Source organism: Loxodonta africana, chromosome 12 (genome assembly GCF_030014295.1).
Source record: "Loxodonta africana isolate mLoxAfr1 chromosome 12, mLoxAfr1.hap2, whole genome shotgun sequence".
Lineage (NCBI taxonomy): Eukaryota > Metazoa > Chordata > Mammalia > Proboscidea > Elephantidae > Loxodonta > Loxodonta africana.
Window position 1 is genome coordinate 91330120 of NC_087353.1, and position 22413 is coordinate 91352532.

The 22413-nt window shown below is 53.0% G+C and overlaps 2 protein-coding genes across 8 annotated transcripts in view; one reads left to right on the top strand and one right to left on the bottom strand.

Moving 5' to 3' along the window:
• The first annotated feature begins 1186 nt into the window (after positions 1-1186).
• On the top strand, positions 1187-19689 carry GET4 (guided entry of tail-anchored proteins factor 4). 7 transcript variants are annotated; one of them, XR_002787363.2, is made up of 10 exons: positions 1510-5586; positions 6002-6080; positions 6474-6555; positions 7237-7386; positions 11409-11547; positions 15397-15537; positions 15637-15712; positions 15921-15993; positions 16207-16419; positions 18665-19689. XR_002787363.2 is itself a non-coding variant. In XM_064295941.1 (9 exons), exons 1-9 carry the CDS (start codon positions 1202-1204, stop codon positions 18751-18753), a joined length of 978 nt encoding a protein of 325 aa, XP_064152011.1. In that variant the 5' UTR covers positions 1187-1201; the 3' UTR covers positions 18754-19689. The 7 variants fall into 7 exon arrangements, 6 of the variants coding, with proteins under 6 accessions (XP_064152011.1, XP_064152013.1, XP_023411663.1 ...); XM_064295941.1 differs by lacking the exons at positions 1510-5586; positions 16207-16419 and adding an exon at positions 1187-1350; XM_023555895.2 differs by lacking the exon at positions 16207-16419 and having other exon boundaries at positions 1511-5586; positions 6477-6555.
• A 1440-nt stretch (positions 19690-21129) lies between these two features.
• The window catches only part of ADAP1 (ArfGAP with dual PH domains 1), a 46751-nt gene continuing 45467 nt past the window's right edge, over positions 21130-22413 (bottom strand). Inside the window, exon 11 of the mRNA XM_003416628.4 lies at positions 21130-22366. Coding sequence (XP_003416676.1) covers positions 22338-22366 — 29 coding nt within the window. The 3' untranslated portion in view covers positions 21130-22337. The remainder of the gene's footprint in view (positions 22367-22413) is intronic.

The following is a 22413-nucleotide window of genomic DNA, read 5'->3' on the forward strand; positions in this document are numbered from 1 at the left end:
TGTTCCAGTAAAACTTTATAAAAACAGGTGGTAGGCTAGATTTGGCCTGTGGGTTGCTGATCCCAGACATACACAGTGATTTCTTCTACAGTTTCTAAGCACCTCAGATGCTGAAATTTAAGACAGTCTCTGCCTTCAAAGCCATATTCAATACAGGAAGAGATGTTGAAGACAGGCACACAACGGAGGACTTAGGGACACGTCTAGATGGGCTTTTTCCCTGTGGTTTGCCTTTTCTCAACTATAAGGAATAGTATGTTCTGTTCTATGTGGTGTTGCTATTGGAAAACTGGCACTCAGCCAATGGTGTGACGTTTTACATTTGCCCTGTGGACTTGGACTTGTTCCTTTCTGTGAACCTGAGAAACCCAAAGCAGCCTTCGGAGGTGCTGGAACAGACTATAGTTGGAAAGAGTCACCCACCCTGCACTGTCTGGCTCTCCTGCCCCTCTTCAGAACTGAAAAGGGGCTAGACTCTGGAGACCCAACAGGCCTTCAAACCAAACTCCTTTTAAACTTCTACCGCTAAAGCCGAGCCTTATTTCTGTTCCTATTTGGATCTGTTAAACTGTTTAACAGGTGATTTATGACACTATTTCCGTTTTCCAGGGTCATTAGAGCTAAATACTGTGACTATTCAGGACTAGGGAGGGATGAGCTAACTAGAAGGTGTACAGCACAGTCACTTTGAGAAACAGGTGTATACACTGGGTGTTGTCTGTCCCCAAACAATGGCCAGGTATGGATCTTGTTTTGTCATCACTCCAAAGCTGGTGAGGAGGCGGGCGGCCGTCCCAAAGAGCACGCTGGGGAGAGGCGAAGCGCAGCCGCCCAACGACGTGCCTTTCAAACGGCCTCTGTCCGAGCAGTAAAGGGGGAAGAGCCAGCTCGGGGAGACCGGAGCCAGCGCCCCGACCTCCAGTGTGCAGGGGGCCCCAGAGGCCGAGGGCTGGCCGCGGGGAAGCGGGGATTCCGACCCGCCCGGGGCCTCGATTGTGGCGTGAGCGCCCCACACCCGCCCTTCGTCTGGCCGCGCCGGCCGGCGGCCTGCCGAGCAGAGAGACCGCTCGGTCACATGGGCCGCGCGGTCACGTGGTCCCGCGCTCCCCGCCGGCCACCGTAGCGGCGTCGCGCGGACGGAAGCCGGGAAGGCCCGCGGTCGCGCCGCCTCAGCTCAGCGCCTGCTCGGAGCGCCGGCCCTATGGCGGCGGCGATGGCCGAGCAGGAGGGCGCCCGAAACGGCGCCCGCAACCGCGGCGGCGTTCAGCGTGTGGAGGGCAAGCTGCGCGCCAGCGTCGAGAAGGGCGACTACTACGAGGCCCACCAGATGTACCGGACCCTCTTCTTCAGGTACCGGGCCCGCCGGGCTTTCCGCCTCGGCCGCTCGCCCGCGGGCCCGCCCCGCGCGACCCCATTGGCCGCGCCCGGGGCCCCCGCGCTCCCATTGGCCGCGCCCCGCGACCCCCGCGCTTCCATTGGCCCGCGCCGCTGCCCGTCCTGGGGCCCGGAGCTGGGTGAGTGGCCCGGGTCGCCGGCCGAGGGTCTACGGCTCGGCGCTCCCCGCGCCCTGCTGCCCTTCCGCGTCCTTTTCCACCTTCGCCTTCTCTACCTGGTCCTCCTTCTGTTTCCGCTCTCCCGTCTCCTCCTCCCTGACCCTGGCCCGGCCTGGTGCGGCCGCCGGCCTGTGTCCTCCGCCCGCAGACGGTCCTCCCGTGGGGCCCAAACCCGTGTGTCCCCCTCCTCGCCTGGCACGCCGTCCGCGGTGTCTGCCGCTGAATCGGTTGTTTTAGAAAACCCGAGGGTCTTGTTACACTTGCGCGGCCCAGGTGGGGACCGCCACCACGTGTGGAACCTGGAAGCGACGGGGCGGGGGCGCCTCCTGGTGACGCTCGGACTCCGGCTACCTGTTGACTCGGGGCTCCGGGAACACCGGACTGAGTGACGCATGTGCGTGTCGGGGTGGCTGCTGGAAACGTTCAGGCGCCGTGTGGCTCCCGTTGTATTTGTATCGGGGCGCGCTGTATTCTAACATTTCTGCCTCGATCCAGCTGCTGCTGTCGTTTCAGTTCGTTCTTATTTGTCTTAAAACATGACTGTAAATTCTACCCACACTCTTGTCCTTTGGAATCCCTGGGTGGCACAGATTGTTCTCGACTACTAACCGAAGGGACGACAGTTTGAACCCACCCAGAGATGCCTCGGAAGAAAGGCCTGGTGATCTCCTTCTAAAAGGTCAGAGCCTTGAAAACCCTATGGAGAGAGTTCTGCCCCGCACATGTGGGGTAACCATGAGGCTGAATGAACTCTACAACAACTGACACAACTGTTACCCTTTACGGATTTGATTGTCAACTAGAACTTGGGGGAGTTCAGAGATGCTTTAATCGGATTGAACATGTTCCGTGCAGTCTTTTTTTTAATGTATTTCTGAACTGCCCCAGATCACTGAGTGTTTTGGTATAATGTTGAAAGGCAGCTGTGTCTGGCCTCACACAATCTAGGCTCAGATTTAAAAGTTTCCTTGAAGCGGCAGTTGGAGTCAATATTTGGAGAATTTTGGACGTACTTCCTGCCTCGGTTGTAGTTTACCGATTTGTATTTGGGTTAAGCACGGTCTGTAGTGGCTCTTTGTCTGGATCCTGTTTGCCAAGACATACAGGTAGGTGATCATACAGGTTGGTGAGTGACTGGATTAACACAGCAGGGAGGATCCGGAATCTAGATGAAGTGTCTGGAATTACCAGTCCCCAAATGGGGTCTCACATCCTTACTTAAAACCTTTATTTGTGCTATGAAAAGAGACATGCATGTTTAAATCAGCTGTCCTCAATCCTGGCTGATTTGACTGGTCTGGGGTGAGGCCCTAGCATGTTTATTTATAAGATTTTTAATGTTATTTTTATAGATTCCCTCAGTGCAGCTTGGATTAGAAACCATGGGTTTAAGTGTCATTAGGTTCCCCGGCTGTAGTCTTACAATAAAACATTAGTCACTGCTCTGAGCCGTAGTGATCTGACGGGTCACTTGTTTCCAGAGTTCATGTTCGTTGGCCCTTGGCATGCTGTACATACGAACAGCCTAGTTACAGAATGCCTTCCTTTTTTGAAAAATAGCTGTTTAGTTAGTTTGAAAAGACATTTATTTGCTTTCCCTCTTCCTTTTAGTTGAAAAGTATTCAGTTTTACATTTGGTAGAAACAAGCCCTTATGCTTGGTGTTTATAGGTAACACACATTTTTAATTCTAGTTGAGTTTAATATTGACACTTTGCACATAGCATGGTTTGTGATGTTCTGTAAATCTGATTGTTCTCCAAGAAATAAGCCACATGTGTAAGTAGGCCTGAAACTATCTACGAATGAGCCTTCTAATAGGCAGAATGTTGTCGTTTGCCACCATCGAGTCATCTCCGACCCCTGGTGGGTGACCTTACATACAACAGAATGAAACATAGCCCAGCCCTGCATCACCCTGCTGATCACCAGCATGTTCAAGCCCGTCGTTGCAGCCTCTGTGCCAGCTCATCTCACCAAGGGTCTCGCTCATCCTTGCTGGCCCTCTACCGCACCAGACATGATGTCCACCTGATGACGTGTCTAAAGCAAGCAAGTCGGACAGCGTTCTGTTGTGATCCATAGAGTTTTCATTGGCTTATTTTCAGAAGTAGATCGGCAGGCCTTTCTGCCTCGTCGTCTTGGTCTGGAATCTCCGCTGAAACCTGTCCACCATGGGTGACACTGCTGGTATTTGAAATACCGGAGGCATATAGATTCCAGCATCACAGCCACATACAGGCCATCATGTAAAACACACTGACAGACGGGGATGGAATAGACAGAATAGCGATCGTCGATCTGTAGGACGCAAGCTTGTGTAGTTCTCAAGATTTGACTTGCTGCCGCTGCTCTCAGGGGTTGGCATGTAAATGCCTGCCCCGTGACTGACTGATCAGCAGAACTGGAACTTCCAGAAAATAGGCACGTGCTCCTTGTTTTGAACCAATGCTTTAATGACTGTTGTTGTGGGCGTTTTGTTATTAATTTAGTTTTTAAGTGGCAGGCTACTCAGCTGAGGTTGTGACAATGGAGCTCTCTCGCCGCGTGTGTCTGGGGCCGGGACGTGCACTCTGGTCATGAACGGGCGCGGCAGGAGGGGGCTGTGTGGTGATCCCTTGGGATAAGTACCTACAATTCTCTCCATCCACGCAGACACAGCACGGCATTGTATGCTTCCGAGCACCCAGGTCATCGAGTCTTTGGGGGGTAACCTGTACGGTTTCTCCCTGAGATCCTTGAAGAGTAAGGTAACCACTGCACATATGTGCCCCGTGCTTTAAAGTGACCCATGACGGGAATTAGGGCAACTGTCCTGTTGTGTCAAACTGGTGAAGGCGTGGGCCCACATCCAGAGTTCTGGGAGCATATGTGTGCATGTGTGTGTACGTGTGTGTGCGTGTGTTTGTGAGAACGACCTGAGTGACCAGTTTCAAGAGTGGCTTCTGCAGGCCAGTGAGGTGGTTGTCTGTCTTGGTGTGTAGATGTTTACTTCCTGGCCCCCACCCCTGCACACAGCCCCGTGTGGCCCCTGTTGGGGTAGTTCGTGTCCCCAGGATGTGGCTGGGGGTTCCGTTTGGTTGTCTGGTTGTGTGCATCGTTTTGAGGTTAATGGAAGAGCCAACCATTCATGTCCTTGCCTGCACTTGCCCTGTCTTCCCAAACACCATCATGCCAAGTCCCCTCATAGCCTGCTGGGCTATTATGTCACCTGTACTTTTGTGTATTGGGTGTTTTCCTCATTTGGCTTTTTAAAATTCGCCCTCGTCCAACGGAGTTTTGGCTGGAAGGTGCAGACGAGATTGATTGGTGTGTTTTCTGGTAATCATTAAGGTGAGCAAGTAGCCAGTGAAATAAAGCATGTGGACTCCACGTAATGTCACACTCCGGGAGGCCCCAGAGCTGGCTTTGTAGGTGTCGGGAAGTTCTCCTCCCGGCCCAGGCTCTGAGCTGCTCAGACGGCTTGGCCGTCCTTACTCCTGAGCATGCACACATCTGTCCTTGCCGTCATCTGTCCTTGTCATCGTGTTCTGTGTCTGCAGTTCCCTGCCAGGCTTGTGGCCTCTTTGGGCACCATCCCTGTGCAGCTTGAGAAACCAGCTCCCAGCGTCCCGCAGTTTGTTTGGCGGGAGCTCAGAGGGAACAAGGCCCAGGTCAGAGGCAGTGCTTGTGCTTGCCCGGTCTGCCCCACCGTGGGAAGGGGAGGGGGGCTGGGGAGGCATGAGGACTCAGCGGGGCTGTACTCACAGTGGTTCTTGCTCCCCGGGGGGACACTGGTGCACCCGCGGTACCTGCCCTATAAATGTGCCTTCCCGGCTCTCCTCACATGATGGTGAGCCTTCCAGACCTTCATGCAGACATCTCCTGCCGACAGATCCACCGCTCAAGGAGCAAAGTTATGCTGCTTCCCCCGTCCCTTCTGCTGGAGGCAGGAGCTGCTCTCTGGTCCTTCCTGTGTGGCATAGCCAGGCTCACTCCCTGCCCGTGAAGCACTGGCCAAGCCCGCAGACTGGCCAGGTGCCCAGCAGTACCAGGTCTGGTGATCTCCCTGAGGGTCCAGCTCATGGCAGCAGGGACTGTGACTGTTGTCACAGGCACTCTGCACCTTCCTCATGGTCAGGGGGCAGGGCCTGGGGCCCTGCCATGGAGTCGGAGGCAGCAGGACAGACCCTATCCCTCAGGGAGCCCCTGCCCAGCAAGATGGCCAGGACAGGGACTTTTTCTTCCATGGAGCTCACGGAGCTCAGGAGTAGCTTTGATTCCGTTCTTGACAAAAGGTATAGACGTGCACCTGCATTCACCTGTGTGTCCTATATGTACGTAGGAATGCTTGTTTTTATAAGGCTCTTAGATTTATTGAGAACCTTCGCCGTAGCATTTAGCCTCTAGATCATGTGCCTAGGACGGTGTGTGCGGTCAGCTCTGCTGACCGGCCTCTCTCTGCCCCAGGTACATGTCACAGGGTAAACACACAGAAGCCCGCGAGCTGATGTACTCAGGGGCACTGCTGTTCTTCAGCCATGGTCAGGTAAGCAGGGCTGCTTTTCCCTGTTTGTACCTGTCCGCTCAGGGCGGAGGATTGAAGTGGGAGTAATGGGGGGCCTGGTGGACCGCTCTCAGTCCTTGCAGCCCTGGGTGCAGAGATGTCTGCTCATGGGGCCTGCTTCCTGCTCCCTCGGGTGGCCTCGTGCTGTGCAGGGGTACATGTGCATTTTGGCATCAACAGCCAGTCGTTTCCCTTGCCCCTCGCTGGGCTCTCAGTTCTCAGGGCCCAGCACGTCTAGGTTCAGGGTGGCTCGTGGCTTCGGCTTCTGCACGAGCTCCTTTCAAAAGTCGGGGTGCATCAGTCTGTCTCGTCTTTTCTGGAAATGCATCAGAGTTCTGTTTCTGACTGATTCTTGCTTGTTGGTATGTTCTGTAGCAGAACAGCGCCGCAGACCTGTCCATGCTGGTCCTGGAGTCTCTGGAGAAGGCGGAGGTGGACGTGGCTGACGAGCTGCTGGGTGAGTTCTGACGCTCTGGCTCTGGAGGGTACAGTGCCTCTTCACTGGGGATCAACCTGCCTAACCTCACTGACCATGCCCGTCACTGGCCTAGCTCTGCACGGACCGCCCTTTCCCCAGGTGTTTGGTCTTAGGTGGAACATAGTGTGGTCACAGGGGCAGCATAGGAGTGGCCTCCCTGCTGCTCTGATGGACGCTCCCAAAGTCGAGAGGTGTGGTGTGCTGTCACAGGGACATGGCTTGTCGGCCAGCCTGACCAGGGAGCACACAGCTAGGAGGACACAGGAGGAGTCCCCGCTCCTTAAAGGCTCATAGGCAGGCTGAGCAGGAGGTGGGGAAGGCTGTGCTCTTGGGTTCAGCCAGATGCGTCACTTCCTGACCCCACTCTGGGCTGTGTTCCTTCAGGGTGCCGGCTCCCACCACCACTCCACCCTTCTGCCCAGCTCCTGGTGCAGCTGGGCAGTGAGGTGGGAACGGGGTTGGTCAGGGAGCATGCAGCTGCTAGGGCTGCTGTGGGGAGGTCGCCCCTTGCAGTACCAGCACTGAGGGGTACATAAGGAGTGCACGCCAGCAACACCTCAGTGCTTCTCAGCTTTCTGCGGGCCTTGCTGTTTTAACTCATGCTCTTTAGATGCACATACAGAGTGTGTTCCTCAGGTGAGGCTCTGTCTGTTGTTTCAGGAAACCTGGCCAAGCTGTTCAGTTTGATGGATCCCAACTCCCCGGAGCGAGTGGCATTTGTGTCCCGAGCCCTGAAGTGGTCTGGAGGCGGGTCCGGGAAGCTAGGCCACCCCAGGCTGCACCAGCTGCTGGCCCTCACCCTGTGGAAAGGTAGGCATGCCGCCTGGGTGCCAGGGTGTGGGCAAGCCGTGGGGTAGGCTGACATCTCCCGGCCAGGGAGCCGGGGTCCCAAGGGCAGAGCTGGTGCTCCGGGCTCCTCCACAGAGGGCTGTAGGGGACACACAGACCATGGAGCGCTGTTCTTGGTGGCTGGGTGGGGCAATCCAGTGAGTCACATCCTGTATGTGCCCTGGGCTGCCGTGTGTACCCTGTGGCTCTCGATCGCATTGTCTCTTCTTTTTTTTTTATTTTATTATTTTACATTTTATATTAGCCTTTTTTTTTTTTAATTAATTTTTATTAAGCTTCAAGTGAACATTTACCATTCCAATCAGTCTGTCACATGTAGGTTTACATACATCTTACTCCCTTCTCCCACTTGCTCTCCCCCTATTGAGTCAGCCCTTTCAGTCTCTCGTTTCGTGCCAATTTTGCCATCTTCCCTCTCTATCTTCCCATCCCCCCTCCAGTCAAGAGTTGCCAACACTCTCTCCAGTGTCCACCTAATTTAATTGGCTCACTCTTCATCAGTATCTCTCTCCCCTTCGCTGACCAGTCCTTTTCATGCCTGATGAGTTGTCTTCGGGGATGGTTCCTGTCCTGTGCCATCAGAAGTTCTGGGGAGCATTGTCTCTGGGATTCCTCTAGTCGCATTCATATCATTAGGTATGGTCTTTTTATGAGAATTTGGGGTCTGTATCCCATTGGCCTCCTGCTCCCTCAGGAGTTGTCTGTTGTGCTCCCTAGCAGGGCAGACATCGATTGTGGCCGGGCACCAACTAGTTCTTCTGGTCTCAGGATAATGTAGGTCTCTGGTTCATGTGGCCCTTTTTGTCTCTTGGGTTCTTAGTTGTCGTGTGGCCTTGGTGTTCTTCCTTTGCCTTTGCTCCAGGTGGGTTGAGACCAATTGATGTATCTTAGATGGCCGCTTGTTGGCGTTTAGGACCCCAGGCGCCACAATTCAAAGTGGGAGCATGTCTCTTCTGATCAGTGAAGCAGTCCCCTACACACATGAGCAGGGAGTCCCTGTGACACGGTGTAGCCAGGCTCTGTCTGGCTGATCTGAGTCTCACACTGCCTCTTAATTCAGTCACCATTGCCTCAAGGAGAAGCCCCACAGTGGATGTGAAGACGGGTGTCCCCGTGCTGGCTCCGTCTCTCATCTACCCCTGCCTTGGTGCCTTCTCACTCCATGAAGTCGTCACAGCCTCACAGAGGTGTCATGCTCCCTCACAGCACAGGCCTTTGCACGTGCAGCTCCTCCTTCCTGGTTCCCCGTCCCCGCCCACACCAGCACTTCGATGGCCCCATGCCCTGTCCCTTCTTAGTGCTCACCTTGCTCTCCAATCAAAGATTTGTGGTGATTACTTCGTCCTCGAGAGCGTGCTCGGGGCATTCTGCTCAGTGTGATTGGCATCCTTGGCTCCTGCTTTTTAGCTCCAGGAAGGGTCACTCAGTAAATATTGGGTGCGTGGAAGGATTGTTAGTGTCCAATGAGCTTTTGAAAAGCTGCCTCCCCAAGAATGTTCTGGGGAACGTATGTGGACGATGCCTGAAGCACTGACATGAGCGTCTCTTCTCAGTCACCCAGGAAACCTGGTGGGGACCCTCAGCGGTGGGGATCAAGTGAAGGGGTCCAGGAGGTGTCCAGTGGGGTGCAGCAGGGGCTGAGCCTCATCAGTGTGAAGCTTCGAGCGTTCAGAAGTTCCCCTGGGAATGAGAGCACTGTAACGTTGCACACAGGACCTGAAGGCGAGCTCCTTCTAGGAGCAGCTGCGTCCTCTGCCAGTCATCATCCCCGAGTCCACTCTCCTGCCCTTCTCTTTGCCATCCATCTCACGCACCAGGCTCCTGGCTGCCCAGGACTCCCCATTCATGAGAGAGACGCGCAGCAGCTGCAGCCGGCAAGAGAGCCACTGTGATGGGGAGCCCAGGTGCCCCAGGACCCCAGCAACAGAGCCGCTGCAACGGGGACCCCAGGGGCAGCAGCCAACCAGACTTCATCGGGATGAGGGGCTAGCCCGCACCCTAGGGGGTGAGCCCAGTAGCCAGGAAGTGGGATGGATAGGCCTCAGGAGGGCTGTCTTTCGTTTACTGTGTGTTGTGTTCTGTCCTTGATCTGGGGTGCCACTGCCATGATGGTCTGACCATGTGGGACTCACTGGAGTCCTGGCACACTTCTCTCTGCCTCAGGCCAGGTGGACGTGCATGAAAGTGAGTAATTCTAAGTAGAATTAAAAGGCTACAAAGTTAGGGAAACTCTCTTTAGAGTGATCTGGCTGATTTCCTCTGTTTCAAAGCCCCCCTCCTGGAGAAGCTCAGGGCTTGTGACCCCCGCCCCTGTTGTGCCCTGACCCCTGACCCATTCATCCTGAAGATGGGGCAATAAGTGCAGGGCACCTCTCAGCCATAGGTGGGGACGCTTGCACAAGCCTGTTGGGCCAGTAGGTGGCACTCTTCTGCCCAGCCTGCGTGAGGCCCGCAGAGGGCTCCAGGCAGTGAAGGTGAGTGTGAGCCTAGCCTGGCCCTTGTCAGGGGAGGCAGAGTGCGTGTACTTAGAGCCCTGTCTGTTGTTAAGAGAGCATAAAGCTGGCATGCTTGATACTACAGTTTATGAGAGGCTTTTTAATGTTCTGGTTCAGGCACAAAATACAAGTAAAATGTTCTTTGTAAATGGCTTCCCTCCGGGAGGCCTAGTTAGGATGCAGAGTTGGTTTCAATGGGTCTGCACAGCGGATTCTCCAGCCCTAGCGAGCCTCCAGGTGGTGCCAATGAGACTCTGAGGCCAAGAGACTCAGCCGAGGTAGAAGTCCATTGTGCTGCCAACAGGTGTCACCATCACCGCCAGACATGCCGAGGGCCCACACCTCAGGCAGTGCTTGTTGGTGACTTCAGGGTACGCTGTCAGTCCTCTCCTAGGAACTGACCTAGCTTCTGGAAGTGTGTCTCATTCCCTCATGAGTGTCTCTCCACCAAGCGCCAGCTGTGTGCTGGGCACCATCCCAGGCTTCAGGACCTCAGCAAGAGAGCCGGGGGACCTTCCTCATCATGGAGAGGAGCTGATGGCAGATGTGAGGAAGAAAGAACAGCAGTGGGGGCAGGGACACAGAGTACAGTGTGGGGTGTGGCGGGGCAGACCCCTGTAGGAGGAAGGCATGCTGGTCCTGGCTTTAAACTGTGTGCGATGCTCAGGTGTCAGGGTTTGTGCTTGACTGATCCATTTAAATTGGCTGTTCCTGTAAGTCAGCAGAGTCAGAGACGAGCAGGCTCTTAAGGCTCAGCCTGCATGTTAATCTGGGAAGACCTAGTGGCCTCCCACAGCTGGGACAAACAAGGCATTTAGTAGCTGAGTAACTGTGATGGATTGAATTAAAAAAAAAAAAAAACAACCCATGTCCCCCCAAAGTATGTGTTGTAAATCCCAACTTCTATGCCTGTGGTTTTAATCCTGTTTGGGAATGAGCTGTGTCTTTGTTGTGTTAAATAGGGGTCTTAAATCAGCCTCTTTTGAGATATAGAAAGGAATTAAACAAGAGAAGCAGAGATGGGGGAAAGTTGATGCCAAGCCACTTGAAGATCTCCAAGGAACCAAGAAACAAGCTGAAGAGACAAGGACCTTACCCCAGAGCTGACAGAGAAAGCCTTCCCCCTAGAGCCAGAGCCCTGAATTCAGACATCTAGCCTCCTAAACTGTGAGAAAGTAAATTTCTGTTTATTAAAACCACCGGCTTGTCACATTTCTGTTACAGCAGTCCCAGATGACTAAGACAGTGACCTTCCCTCTTTTGAGCTGCTTTGAACCTTGCAGATTGATGAGACGTGTGGACCTCTGTGTGTGTTCGAGGGGAAGCACAGTCTCCACATGTCCCACTGTTGGCCACGAGGAGGATGGAGGGATGGTGCGAAGAGTCGATGCGAGAGGGCAATTGGGAGAGACGGGTCTTCGTTTACAGTGTTCTGTGGACCGTTGTCTTCGTGTGTACATATGCATGAGTTTTTCTTTCTCTCCACAGAACAAAACTATTGTGAATCTCGGTACCACTTCCTGCATTCTGCCGACGGAGAGGGATGTGCCAACATGCTAGTGGAGTACTCAACGTCGCGGGGCTTCCGCAGCGAGGTGGACATGTTTGTGGCCCAGGCCGTGCTCCAGTAGGTATTCTGCATTTGCTCTGCTAAATCTCTGAGAGTTGGCTCCTTGGCTTCTCTGGCACCTCTAACCGCCCAGTTAAGATGCTCTGGGAGGGATTTCCAAGCTTACCTGGGTGGTCACTGGCCCTGGGGTTGCAGCAGCACTCTGTATGACTATTGCCATGAGCGCAGGGCATTATGACACTGCGCTGAGCAGGGGAGTGTGCGCTCAAATTTCTGTATCTTAGGTCAGCTTGCTTTCTTTTCTTACCACCAATTTCTAGCCTACTTTCCCCCATTAGCACTTTCAGTTTGTTTGGTTTTAATGTCAGGGCAGTGTGTGTTTGTAGGAAGCGAGGGCTTATTAAATCCTAAGTGGCATCTTGGACTAGAGTGAGTTTGCCGTTGAGGGCAGCCGGTGTACCTGTCTCTCCAGGTGGTTTTGTGCTCGTAGCATCTTAACACATGAACAGGCTGTGCTCTGCGTGTCACCTACACCAGCCTCTTCCTGTCCCCAGGCCCACAGCCTCCGCACTGTCAAGTCAGGACTCCTCCTCCTCTTTTTTTTCTAACACTTTATGTCTTAAGAATCTTGAAACCTAGACCAAAGTTGAAGGAGTTTTTCGTGAATGTCTTAGGCTGGGTTCTCTAGAGAGGCAAAATCAGTAAAGCGTGTAAGTGTATATGCAGAGAGATTTATATCGAGGAAATGACTCACGCAGTTGTAGAGACTGAAACGTCCTAAGTCCATAGGTCAGGATAGAGGCTTCTCCTGATTTACATAGCCACAGGGACTGGTGAACCCAAGATCAACAGGTCAGAGAGCAGGGCTCTTGCTCACAGGCTGCAAAGATTGACAGATCCAAGATCAGCTGGCAAGACTGCAGGTGAGCTGCTAGCTCAAGTCCTAGGAACCGGAGGTCAGACAAACAGGAGCCAGCTACAGGATCTAGAGCGAGCAAAAGCCCATGATCCCTGCCAAAATATCCACTTGTGTTTGATGCAGGCCACACACCCAAGGAACTCCTTTTCAACTGATTGGCTAACAGCAGATTCCATCATGGAGGTGATCACATTTTATCAAATCTCATCATGGAAGTGATCATAGCATCATACAGCTGCAAAACTACATCATAACTGCCAAACCACAGAGAATCAAGGCTCAGCCAAGTTGACACACAATCCTAACCATCACAGTGGACATCTGTAGACATCACCCCAACTCCTGTTAGCACTTCACTGTGTGGGGCTGTTGAATGAGCTGGGGCATTGGGTCCCAGGGCAGGAGCCCCTCTGATGGGGGAGGGGCAGCCTGCCTGAAGGCCTCCTGAGCTCTGGTTTTCCAAACTTTAGCCTTTGCGCCTTTTCTAATGGAAATGCTCACATGTGGTCCAGTTTACTTCTTCCCATGAAAGCCTTGATTTGGTTGGCTGGTGTTGGAATCATACATTTTCGTGGAATCTGGGGCAGGACTCGGCCAGGGTGCTTGCTGTATTCTGCTGCCCCCATCCCGTGCTGCCGCACTACCACGTGACGGGTTATTACTGACTTCTGTGACTCTAAAAAGGAAAAACTATTGTTTAATATCCCACACTCACGGGCCCTGCTTTCATGGTATGTGGTTCAAGTGTTTATAAAATCGCTCAATTCCTTTCTTCCTTGTTCCTCCTTATACCCTAAAACATTGCCCGACTTCACTAAAAAAGACATTCAGGTAGTGCCGATAACAGATATGAGGAAATGCTCATGATCATTAGCCATTAGAGAAATACAAATCAAAATGACAGTGAGATGCCATCTCACTCCAACAAGGCTGGCATTAATCCAAAAAACACAAAATAATAAATGTTGGAGAGACTGGAACAATTATACACTGTTGGTGGGAATGTAAAATGGTACAACCACTTTGGAAGTTGATTTGGTGTTTCCTTAAAAAGCTAGAAATAGAAGTACCATATCATCTAGCAATCCCACTCTTTGGAATATATCCTAGAGAAATAATAGCCTTTACACGAACAGATACATGCACACCCATGTTCATTGCGGCATTGTTTACAATAGCAAAAAGATGGAAGCAACCAAGGTGCCCATTAACGGATGAATGGATAAATAAATTATGGTATATTCACACAATGGAATACTACACATCAATAAAGAACAATAGTGAATCCATAAAACATTCGTAACATGGAGGAATCTGGAAGGCACTATGCTGAGTGAAATTTTTCAGTTGCAAAAGGACAAATATTATATGAGGCCACTATTATAGGAACTCAAAAAATAGTTTAAGCGGACAAGAAAATATTCTTTCATGGTTACGAGAGCAGGGAGGGAGGAAGGGAGAGGGGTTTTTCACTAATTAGATAGTAGATAAGAACTATTTTAGGTGAAGGGAGAGACAATGCACAGTACAGGAGAGGTCAGCACAACTGGACTAAACCAAGAGCAAAGAAGTTTCCTGAATAAACTGAGTGCTTCGAAGGCCAGCATAGCAGGGGCGGGGGTTTGGGGACCATGGTTTCAGGTGACATCTAAGTCAATTGGCATAATAAAATATGTTAAGAAAACATTCTGCATCCCATTTGGGAGAGTGGTGTCTGGGGTCTTAAATGCTAGCAAGTGGCCATCTGAGATGCATCAATGGGTCTCAACCCACCTGGAGCAAAGGAGAATGAAGAACACCAAAGACACAAGGTAATTATGAGCCCAGGAGATGGAAAAGGCCACATAAACCAGAGACTACGTCAGCCTGAGACCAGAAGAACTAGATGGTGCCCGGCTACAACTGATGACTGCCCTGACAGGGAACACAACAGAGAGCCCCTGAGGGAACAGGAGAGCAGTGGGATGCAGACCTCAAATTCTTGTAAAAAGACCAGAATTAATGGTCTGACCGAGACTGGAAGGACCCCAGAGGTCATGGTCCTCAGACCTTCTGTTAGGCCAAGACAGGAACCATTCCCAAAGCCAACTCTTCAGACAGGGATTGGACTGGGCTGTGGGATAGAAGATGATACCGGTGAAGAGTGAGCTTCTTGGATCAAGTAGACACGTGAGACTATGTGGGCAGCCCCTGTCTAGAGAGGAGAGGAGAGGAGAGGACAGGGGATCAGAGCTGGCCGAATGGTCACGAAAATAGAGAGTGGAGGGAAGGAGTGTGCTGTCTCGTTAGAGGAAGAGCAGCTAGGAGTATATAGCAAAGTGTATATAAGTTTTTGTATGAGAGACTGACTTGGTTTGTAAACATTTACTTAAAGCACAATAAAAATTGAAGAAAAAAAAAAAGCATTGCCTGGGGGTGGGTAGCATCTTGGTAAAGTCCAGCTGGGAAAGGTGCTCAGTGGAGCAGGAACCAGAGCCTGCCCCAGCCCAGCATAGCACTGGAGCCTCTAAGCTACCTTCCTTTGGCCCTCAGCCTCTGGGCTTTCTCTTCTCAGGTGGCAGATGCCTAACAGAGTAAATAGGTAAACAGGTGTTTGGAGAGAGTAGAAGTGGAGCTCCGTGAATCAGGGGAAATGGGCTCAAGTTTTCGCCCCACCAATTTGTAGCATTGTTGACCTTGAACCCACTGTGTGACCTTCGTGAATGTAATTCACAGAGCTTTTGTTCAGTGAGGGACCTGGTGTCTGGTGAGCACTCCATGGGTTGGACCTGCGGTTCTATTGTGGGGCTGCCTGGCACACAAATCCCCAGCCCAAGGCAGGAAACCTGGGAGTGGCTGGTGGCCCTTTCCCTACACAGTGGTGGCTGCAGAGAGCTAAGGCTATCTGCCCCGTATGGCTGGGTGTGTGCAATGCCCACGTGGATGTGGGTGGACAGCCCATCTCTTCAGAGTTTCCACTAAACTTACTAGGCAACTCTTATTTCCAGATTTCTGTGTTTAAAAAATAAAAGCAGTGCATCAGTGGTGTTCACAACATACACACAGAAACATCCGTCAATTGAGAACGGGCCTCCGTTTGTGCAGCCCCTGCTTAACTTCATCTGGTTTCTGCTCCTGGCTGTAGACGGGTAAGCTTCATTCATGCGAGGTGTGTGCTTTTCTTGTCTTGTTTTCTTTTGTTTTTATTTAGAAACAAATTTTTGCTTCACCATTTTCTTTTGTTTTAGAGGCAAACTGACTGTATTTACAGTATTGTGTGAGCAGTATCAGCCGTCCCTCAGGAGAGACCCAATGTACAATGAGGTGAGTGGCTTGGTGGGGTTGGATCCAATCTTTAGACTGTGGGGCAAGAGGTCAGAGAGAGATGGAAGGAAACCTTCCAATCTGTGGGACCCTCGAGACGTAGGGGAAGTGGGAAGGAGGGCCACAGGCAGGCCACACTGCAGGGTCTGTGCTCAGCTGGCCCAGCACCGATCTGCTTCCCAGTGACTCAACGCCTATGCTCTTTCAGTACCTCGACAGAATAGGACAGCTCTTCTTTGGCGTGCCGCCCAAGCAGACATCTTCCTACGGAGGCTTGCTAGGTAAGCCCAGGAAAAGAGTGCCCGGGTGCCTAAACTTTGGTTCACTTGCCCGGGGCTGTACAGGGGAGGAAGGGAACCAGGCAGTGGCTTGTGTTCCAGACCTGGCTTGGGGGGCTCCATGGTGTCGGTCCACTGGCTCCGTCCCATGGTACTACCATGGCCTCACTGACTGGCAGCGGTCTCCTCATGGTCTCCTGTCTGGTCTGCCTCTAGGTCCTTCTCTTGTCATAGCCCCAGTTAGAGGCCACAGAATCAAGGTCAGATTCTGAACCTACCATTCAAGGCCAAGCCACCTCCCAGCGTCCGTCCTGCCTCCCTGCCCACCCAGGACTGCCACAACGGGCGGCCCTCGGGAGAGCCTTCCCAGGAGCAGGGCTCTGCCACGTGAGCCACTTCCTGATGATGAACTTTCCCCCTTCCATGAGGGTAGGAACTAGTATAGTCCTTTATTTAAAAACTTTTTTTTAATTTTTATTTTCTTAATTATTTTAATTTTATTTTTTCAGTAGGTAAATTATTTACAGAATTCAAAATTTGGAAAAAATTCACCTTCTGACCCTGTCTCCCTGCTCCACAGTGCTCCTCTTGGGGCAAACAGTGTTGATGTTTCTTCTGCTTCCTTCCAGAGAGATTTGCATATACCAGCAGATACACTGTTTCTCTTTGTTCTGTACAAACAATACCTCTTGTACACAGTGTTATGCACCTTGTATTTTTTAACTTAACAGATTTTCGGGCCATTTCCCATGACTCAGAATGTGGCTTGCCTGCGGGCTCAGCCTCACAGTAGCCATTGTGAGGACACACCACGGCTTACTTTGTTGCTGCCCGTTGAGGCTGAGTGCAGCCAGTGCTGCAACACGTAACCTAATGTGCGTACTGTTCCTAGAGCGCAGTCAGCGCTGCAGTGATAGCCTTATTCATGCACCATTCCCTGAGTGCAGTCAGCGCTGCAATGATAGCCTTATTCATGCACCATTCCCTGAGTGCAGTCAGCGCTGCAGTGATAGCCTTATTCATGCACCATTCCCTGAGTGCAGTCAGTGCTGCAATGACAGCCTTATTCGTGTACTGTTCCCTCTGTGTAGTCAGTGTGGCAGTGACAGGCTTATTCATGTACTGTTCTCTGAGTTTAGTCAGTGCTGCAGTGATAGCCTTACTCGTGTACTGTTCCCTATGTGTAGTCAGTGTGGCAGTGACAGGCTTATTCATGTACCGTTCTCTGAGTGCAGTCAGCTCTGCAGTGATACCCTTACTCGTGTACTGTTCTCTGGGTGCAGTCAGCACTGCAGTGATAGCCTTACTCGTGTACTGTTCCCTATGTGTAGTCAATGTGGCAGTGATACCCTTACTCGTGTACTGTTCTCTGGGTGCAGTCAGCGCTGCAGTGATAGCCTTATTCATGTACTGTTCTCTGAGTGCAGTTGGTGCCGCAGTGATACCCTTACTCGTGTACTGTTCCCTGTGTGTGGCCAGTGCTGCAATGATAGCCTTATTTGTGTACTATTTTCTGAGTGCAGCCAGTGCTGCACTGCATAACCTTATTCATGCATCATTCTGAGTGCAGTCATTGCTACAGCAGTAGCCTTATTCACGTACCATTCCTTGAATGCAGTCAGTGCTGCACTGCATAACCATATTTGTGTCCCATTCCATCCGTACAGGAGTGTCTGTGAGATAGTTCACTAGCAATTAAGTTGTTTTCTCATATAAGTTGTATTTTTTTACCTGTTAATTTTACCTATCTGGAATTTATTTTCAGTGGAAGATGTGAGGTAGGGACCGACTTACCTTTCCCCCGATCTCTCTCCAGTCACACCACCACCACCTATGCAGGTGTCCACCTTCCCCACTGTGTGAAGGTACCACCTGATCCTACACTGAATGCCTCGTACATGTGGCCCCTCCCAGGACTTATGATCCTGTCTCCTTGTGCCGTTGTAAAATTACACTGACATTTCAATTCACTTATCCACCAGAACTTTAGGCTCGGCTCTTCAGTTGCCCCAGAAATGCTGTCAGTATGTTTGTCAGAACTGAGTTGAAGTTAAGACCAACAGAGGGAGAATTTACCTTTTTATGACCATGTCTTTGTATCCAAGAAAAGTCTTTCCATTTGTTCTTTTGTTTCCCTTATGGTCTGGTTTGGGGACCCTCCTAAACCATGATTTTGTATTTACACAATAGATTCTCACTGGCTAAAAACTAGGAAAGTGAAAAGGAAACAGGCAGTGGCAACACCCATGTTCCGTGATGACAGCGGCTCATGGGTTCACGGAGCCTTGGGAGCATCTTTTGTTCATTTATTTACGTACAGTCATCAAAAGTGTAGCATGACTGTAGTGTTTCTTGTGCTTGGAAGTGAAGTTTTCACAGCATTATTTTATGCTCTGTAGGTTCACTGCATTTGGTCATCTATTGGACAGTGCCCAGGTTCTTTTTTTTCCTCCCTATTTTTTGTTTCTCCTTCCTTTAAGAAACACCTTAGCCATGGGATTCGTGGGTCACAGGGTAAGTGCGTTGTTACAGTTTGGGCACCGTCTTGCCATGGCGCCTCCCAGAGCGTGTGCTGCCTGCCGTGCTTATCTGCAGAGAGGTGGTTTCTCAGGAATGGGTGGGGGCTGAACATGAAGAGCCACCCGTCTCCAGCTGCCCCTGTGTTTCCTTCCAGGGAACCTTCTGAGCAGCCTCATGGGCTCCTCAGAGCAGGAGGAGGGCGAGGAGAGTCAGGAGGACAGCAGTCCCATCGAGCTCGACTGACGTGCCCAGATTCGACGGAGACGGTGATGCCTGGGCAGCTTCAGAATGCGAGTCCTGCAACACGGATTACGCGAGGGCTCCTCATCCTGAGGCTGGCTGGCTGTGTCCAGGATTTGGTCTCCTGTTTGTGAGATGGCCAGGCGGCCTGGCTACCCATCGCTGTGCTGATGGGACTTGGGGCGAGTCATGTGGCCTGTGGTGTCTCCGCCCCTCAGATTGCTCCATAATAAAGCACCGGCCTTCCTGCAACAGCACTGCCCCGTCCTTTGTTTCAGCTTCCTGCGGGGGGGCGCGGGATGGCATGGGACCTGTCCTTATGGTGACTCGGGGCTGCATGGCTCACCTGGTTCCCCCACCCCTGGGCCGAGTGTGGCACGGCACACAAGGAGGCGGCCCCCCATCTTGCCAGGAGAGCCGTTTTCTTACCTTGTGTTGTTTTGAAGCAGTCGGGCCGTCATACGATCATGGTGTAGCATGTCCTGTCACGACCGTGAGCCGTGGGCCCTCATCCCCCATGGCCACCACGCCACTGCCAGGCACTGTGTCCCTGTCCTCCTGCAGTCACTGTACTGATGGAGTCACTGCTCAGAAAAGGCCATTTCTTCAAAGGGATCCTGCAGAACTCTACATCTCTCGTGATGCAATATTTATTTTTATTGGGTGATTGATTCCTTTGACCTGACATCTTAGGTTTTAACCAAATAACCAGTCCAGGAGTTAGCAAATCCGCCCTTGTCACTGAGCTGTACCAGACGTCACCAGTATAATCACAAAAGGGGAGACACTTTATTTTTTCACAGTTAAAAAAGTTGTAGATTAATACGCAGTGATCATGCATGGGAAGGGGGAGATATACAATCTTATTTACTGTAAAAATGGAATTTAAAAGAAGGTTTTGTGTTAATTGTTGAGTTTAAATAAATACTTTATACTGGGCTCTGCTGCTTTCTGAATTCGCTCATGGGGTTGGTGGGGTGGCTGCATCTTGGGGCAACACCGTGACCTCTCTTCTGGGGGGTGGGGTTCTCCAGCTCCGATTCATGCCCACCCGGGGGGAAACTCCCAAGCCTCCTGGGCTTCATGGGTGGTCTGAGCAAAGTCCCCCATGCGCAGAGCTTGTGCTGTGGCACTGGGCCCTTCCCTGGGCTTGACCTGTGTGGAGACATGGCAGCAAGGGGCTAACGCCCAGCTGTGATGTTAAAATAAATGTGTATCTATGTGTGTGATTTTATTTAGATTTGGAAGAATCAAATCCATTGGGTAGGGCAGCTGGAGCTGGTTGGTCAGTGGTGGGGGATGAGCCTGGGCTCAGTAATAGCGCCCCCTCGTGGCCGGACCAGCTCCTGCCTGCGGCCAGGAGCCAAGTGCATTAAAGAACTGGAGCTCCTGGCCCTGTGTCTGTGACCTGACCTTATTGAAGAAATTCTTCCCTGTGATTGGCTGCCCCGGTTTCTTTTTAAATAGTGCTGTACACACACCCATGCACACACACACATGCAGGCCCTAGCGTGCATGTATGCTCACGTGCAGTGTGCAGCACCGCAGGCTGCAGGAGGACGGCTGAGGAGGATAAACGTGGTGGGAGGGCCCCCTCGAGGACCCCCGGGCTCTCGTTTCTGACCCAGGACAAGGCTTCTCGCCTTGGGGGCTCAGTTTCCTGTATGAAAAGTGACAGTAGGGCTTGAGGGGGGTGAGGCTGCTTGCTGGGCTTGGTGCAGACCTGGGCTCTGTGCCCTCAACCAGGCAAGGGTGAACCAGCAGCCTCCTTGGGTGAGGGGTAGGGCCTCTGCTCCCTGAAATGAGCGGGTTGGGGTGGTGGGGGCTAGGTGAAATGCTCCAGCCCTGAGGTGCCCACTAGTGGTCCTGGGACTCGGGGGATGGCCGCGGTGACCCCACTGCTGATGAGCGAATCCTGCAGTGTCACCCCCACCCTGGCCATCTTGGGGACCCCAGGCAGAGAGCTGTGAGGCGGTAAGGAGGCCCCCGGGTCTCGTTTTCCTCTTTTGAGGAGCTCAGCACGTGGCTCCCAGCCCAGAACTCCAGGGTCTGGGAGGACACAGGCCCTGCTGCCCAGGCACCCCACCCTCCTCACTACCTCCCAAGTCTTGGGCACCAAGTTGAGCTTCAGGTGGTGGGAGGGGGGTCTAGGACCCTCAAGGCCTCTGGGTGGCCTCAGCTACACATCCACAAGAGGTAGACCTCGCCAGGCCCAAGTGGGGTGGGGGTGAGCACTGCAGCAAGACCCTCTTCCTGACCAACCACACCCCAATACAGCTGACCCACTGTCCTTGGTCCCGTGCCCAGCCGGCAGCTTAGCCGGGCCCCTCCCAGTCCCAGGACCCCCCTGCAAACACACACACACACACACAAGACTACTCCGGAGCCACAACTTTATTCCGGTGTGACACGGTGACCACAAACCCCAGCCGGGAGCCCCAACCCGTCCCCTCGGCTGCCAGGCACCGTGGGCAGTGGGCCAGGGCTACGTCTTGGCCAGGCAGGGCTGGGAGGGGCACAGGGGCCCACGAGGTCACCAGTGGGCCACATGCCCCCGCTGAGGAGACCAATCCACTCTGCATGTGGTCCAGACAGGGTGGGCTCTGGGGCCCCACCTGGACGCCTGGACACTCACAGGAAGGGTCAGGGTGAGAAATAAATACAGGGGTGCTGCAGCTACTGGCCGGCCAGCAGCAAGCTGGGGGCCCAGGGCAGAGGCCGCATCCCCCAGGGTTCAGATCAGCAGGGTCACAGCCCGAGCCAGGGTCAGCGGTCAGCGGGAGCACCATGGGGGCGGCCGTGCAGGCCTCCGGCAACCAGGCCTGGGCAGACACTCGAGTCCCTCTGCATGCCCCCCAACCCAGTCAGGTCTCCAGGGCCATTGCAGGGGCTTGTCAGTGGGGCTTCCCCAACTGCCCTGCAACACTGCCCCAGCTGTGCCAACTCCTGGGGACAAGGACTGTCTGATTTGTCCCCCTCTCCCCACAGTGACTGACCACACGGTTGCCCAATAAATACTTGTTACAGAAGGGCCAGAGGGACTGGGGGACAGCTGGCGGTGGCATGGGGTGGACCAGGTGAGGAGTGCAGGCGCGTGAGCAGCTTGAGTTCCCACGTGCGGCCAGGCCTGCCCACTGTCCCCAGCAAGCGGCCTCACAGGCCTGGCAGTGCCCTGCCCAGGAGCCAGGAAACTCTGCACACTCCCTCTACAGGACTGCCGGGTGGGTAGGGAGTGAGTGAGGGGCTGGGGGGCGGGGAGCAGGCGGGCCTCAGGAGAAGGACAGCAGGCTGGGGGCACATCTGGACGGGGTGGGGCGGGGAGGGTCCGGCCGTAGCAGCATGGCTGGGCAGGGTGAGACCAGAGCCAAGGGGCCCACATTGAGGCCTCAGAGAATGAGTTCTAGGGCCAAGGTTCAGGCCAAGAGGCAGGGGTCCCAGGCCCACCTGGCCACTCTGGAGCTGCTCCCCCTACAGCAGGGCCAGGCCAGACCACCGGGCCCCTGGGAATCCCCCAGTGCAGACTGCCCGGTCCAGCCGTGTCCAAGTCCATGGCACAGCGACTCCAGTGTCCTTGCTCCTGCTGTCCTCTAAGGTTTATGCTTGAAGTGGGCCTCCACTGAAACAGGGCAGGTGAGGGGCTTGTCAGGCCAGCAGGGGCACACG

Coding starts and splice junctions, on each gene's coding strand:
- GET4 (XM_023555894.2), top strand. CDS start 5,273: ATGAGGACTCAGCGGGGCTGTACTCACAGTGGTTCTTGCTCCCCGGGG. Junction 6,556..7,236: donor CGTGGCTGACGAGCTGCTGG/GTGAGTTCTGAC, acceptor CTGTTGTTTCAG/GAAACCTGGCCAAGCTGTTC. Junction 15,538..15,636: donor CTGCTCCTGGCTGTAGACGG/GTAAGCTTCATT, acceptor CTTTTGTTTTAG/AGGCAAACTGACTGTATTTA.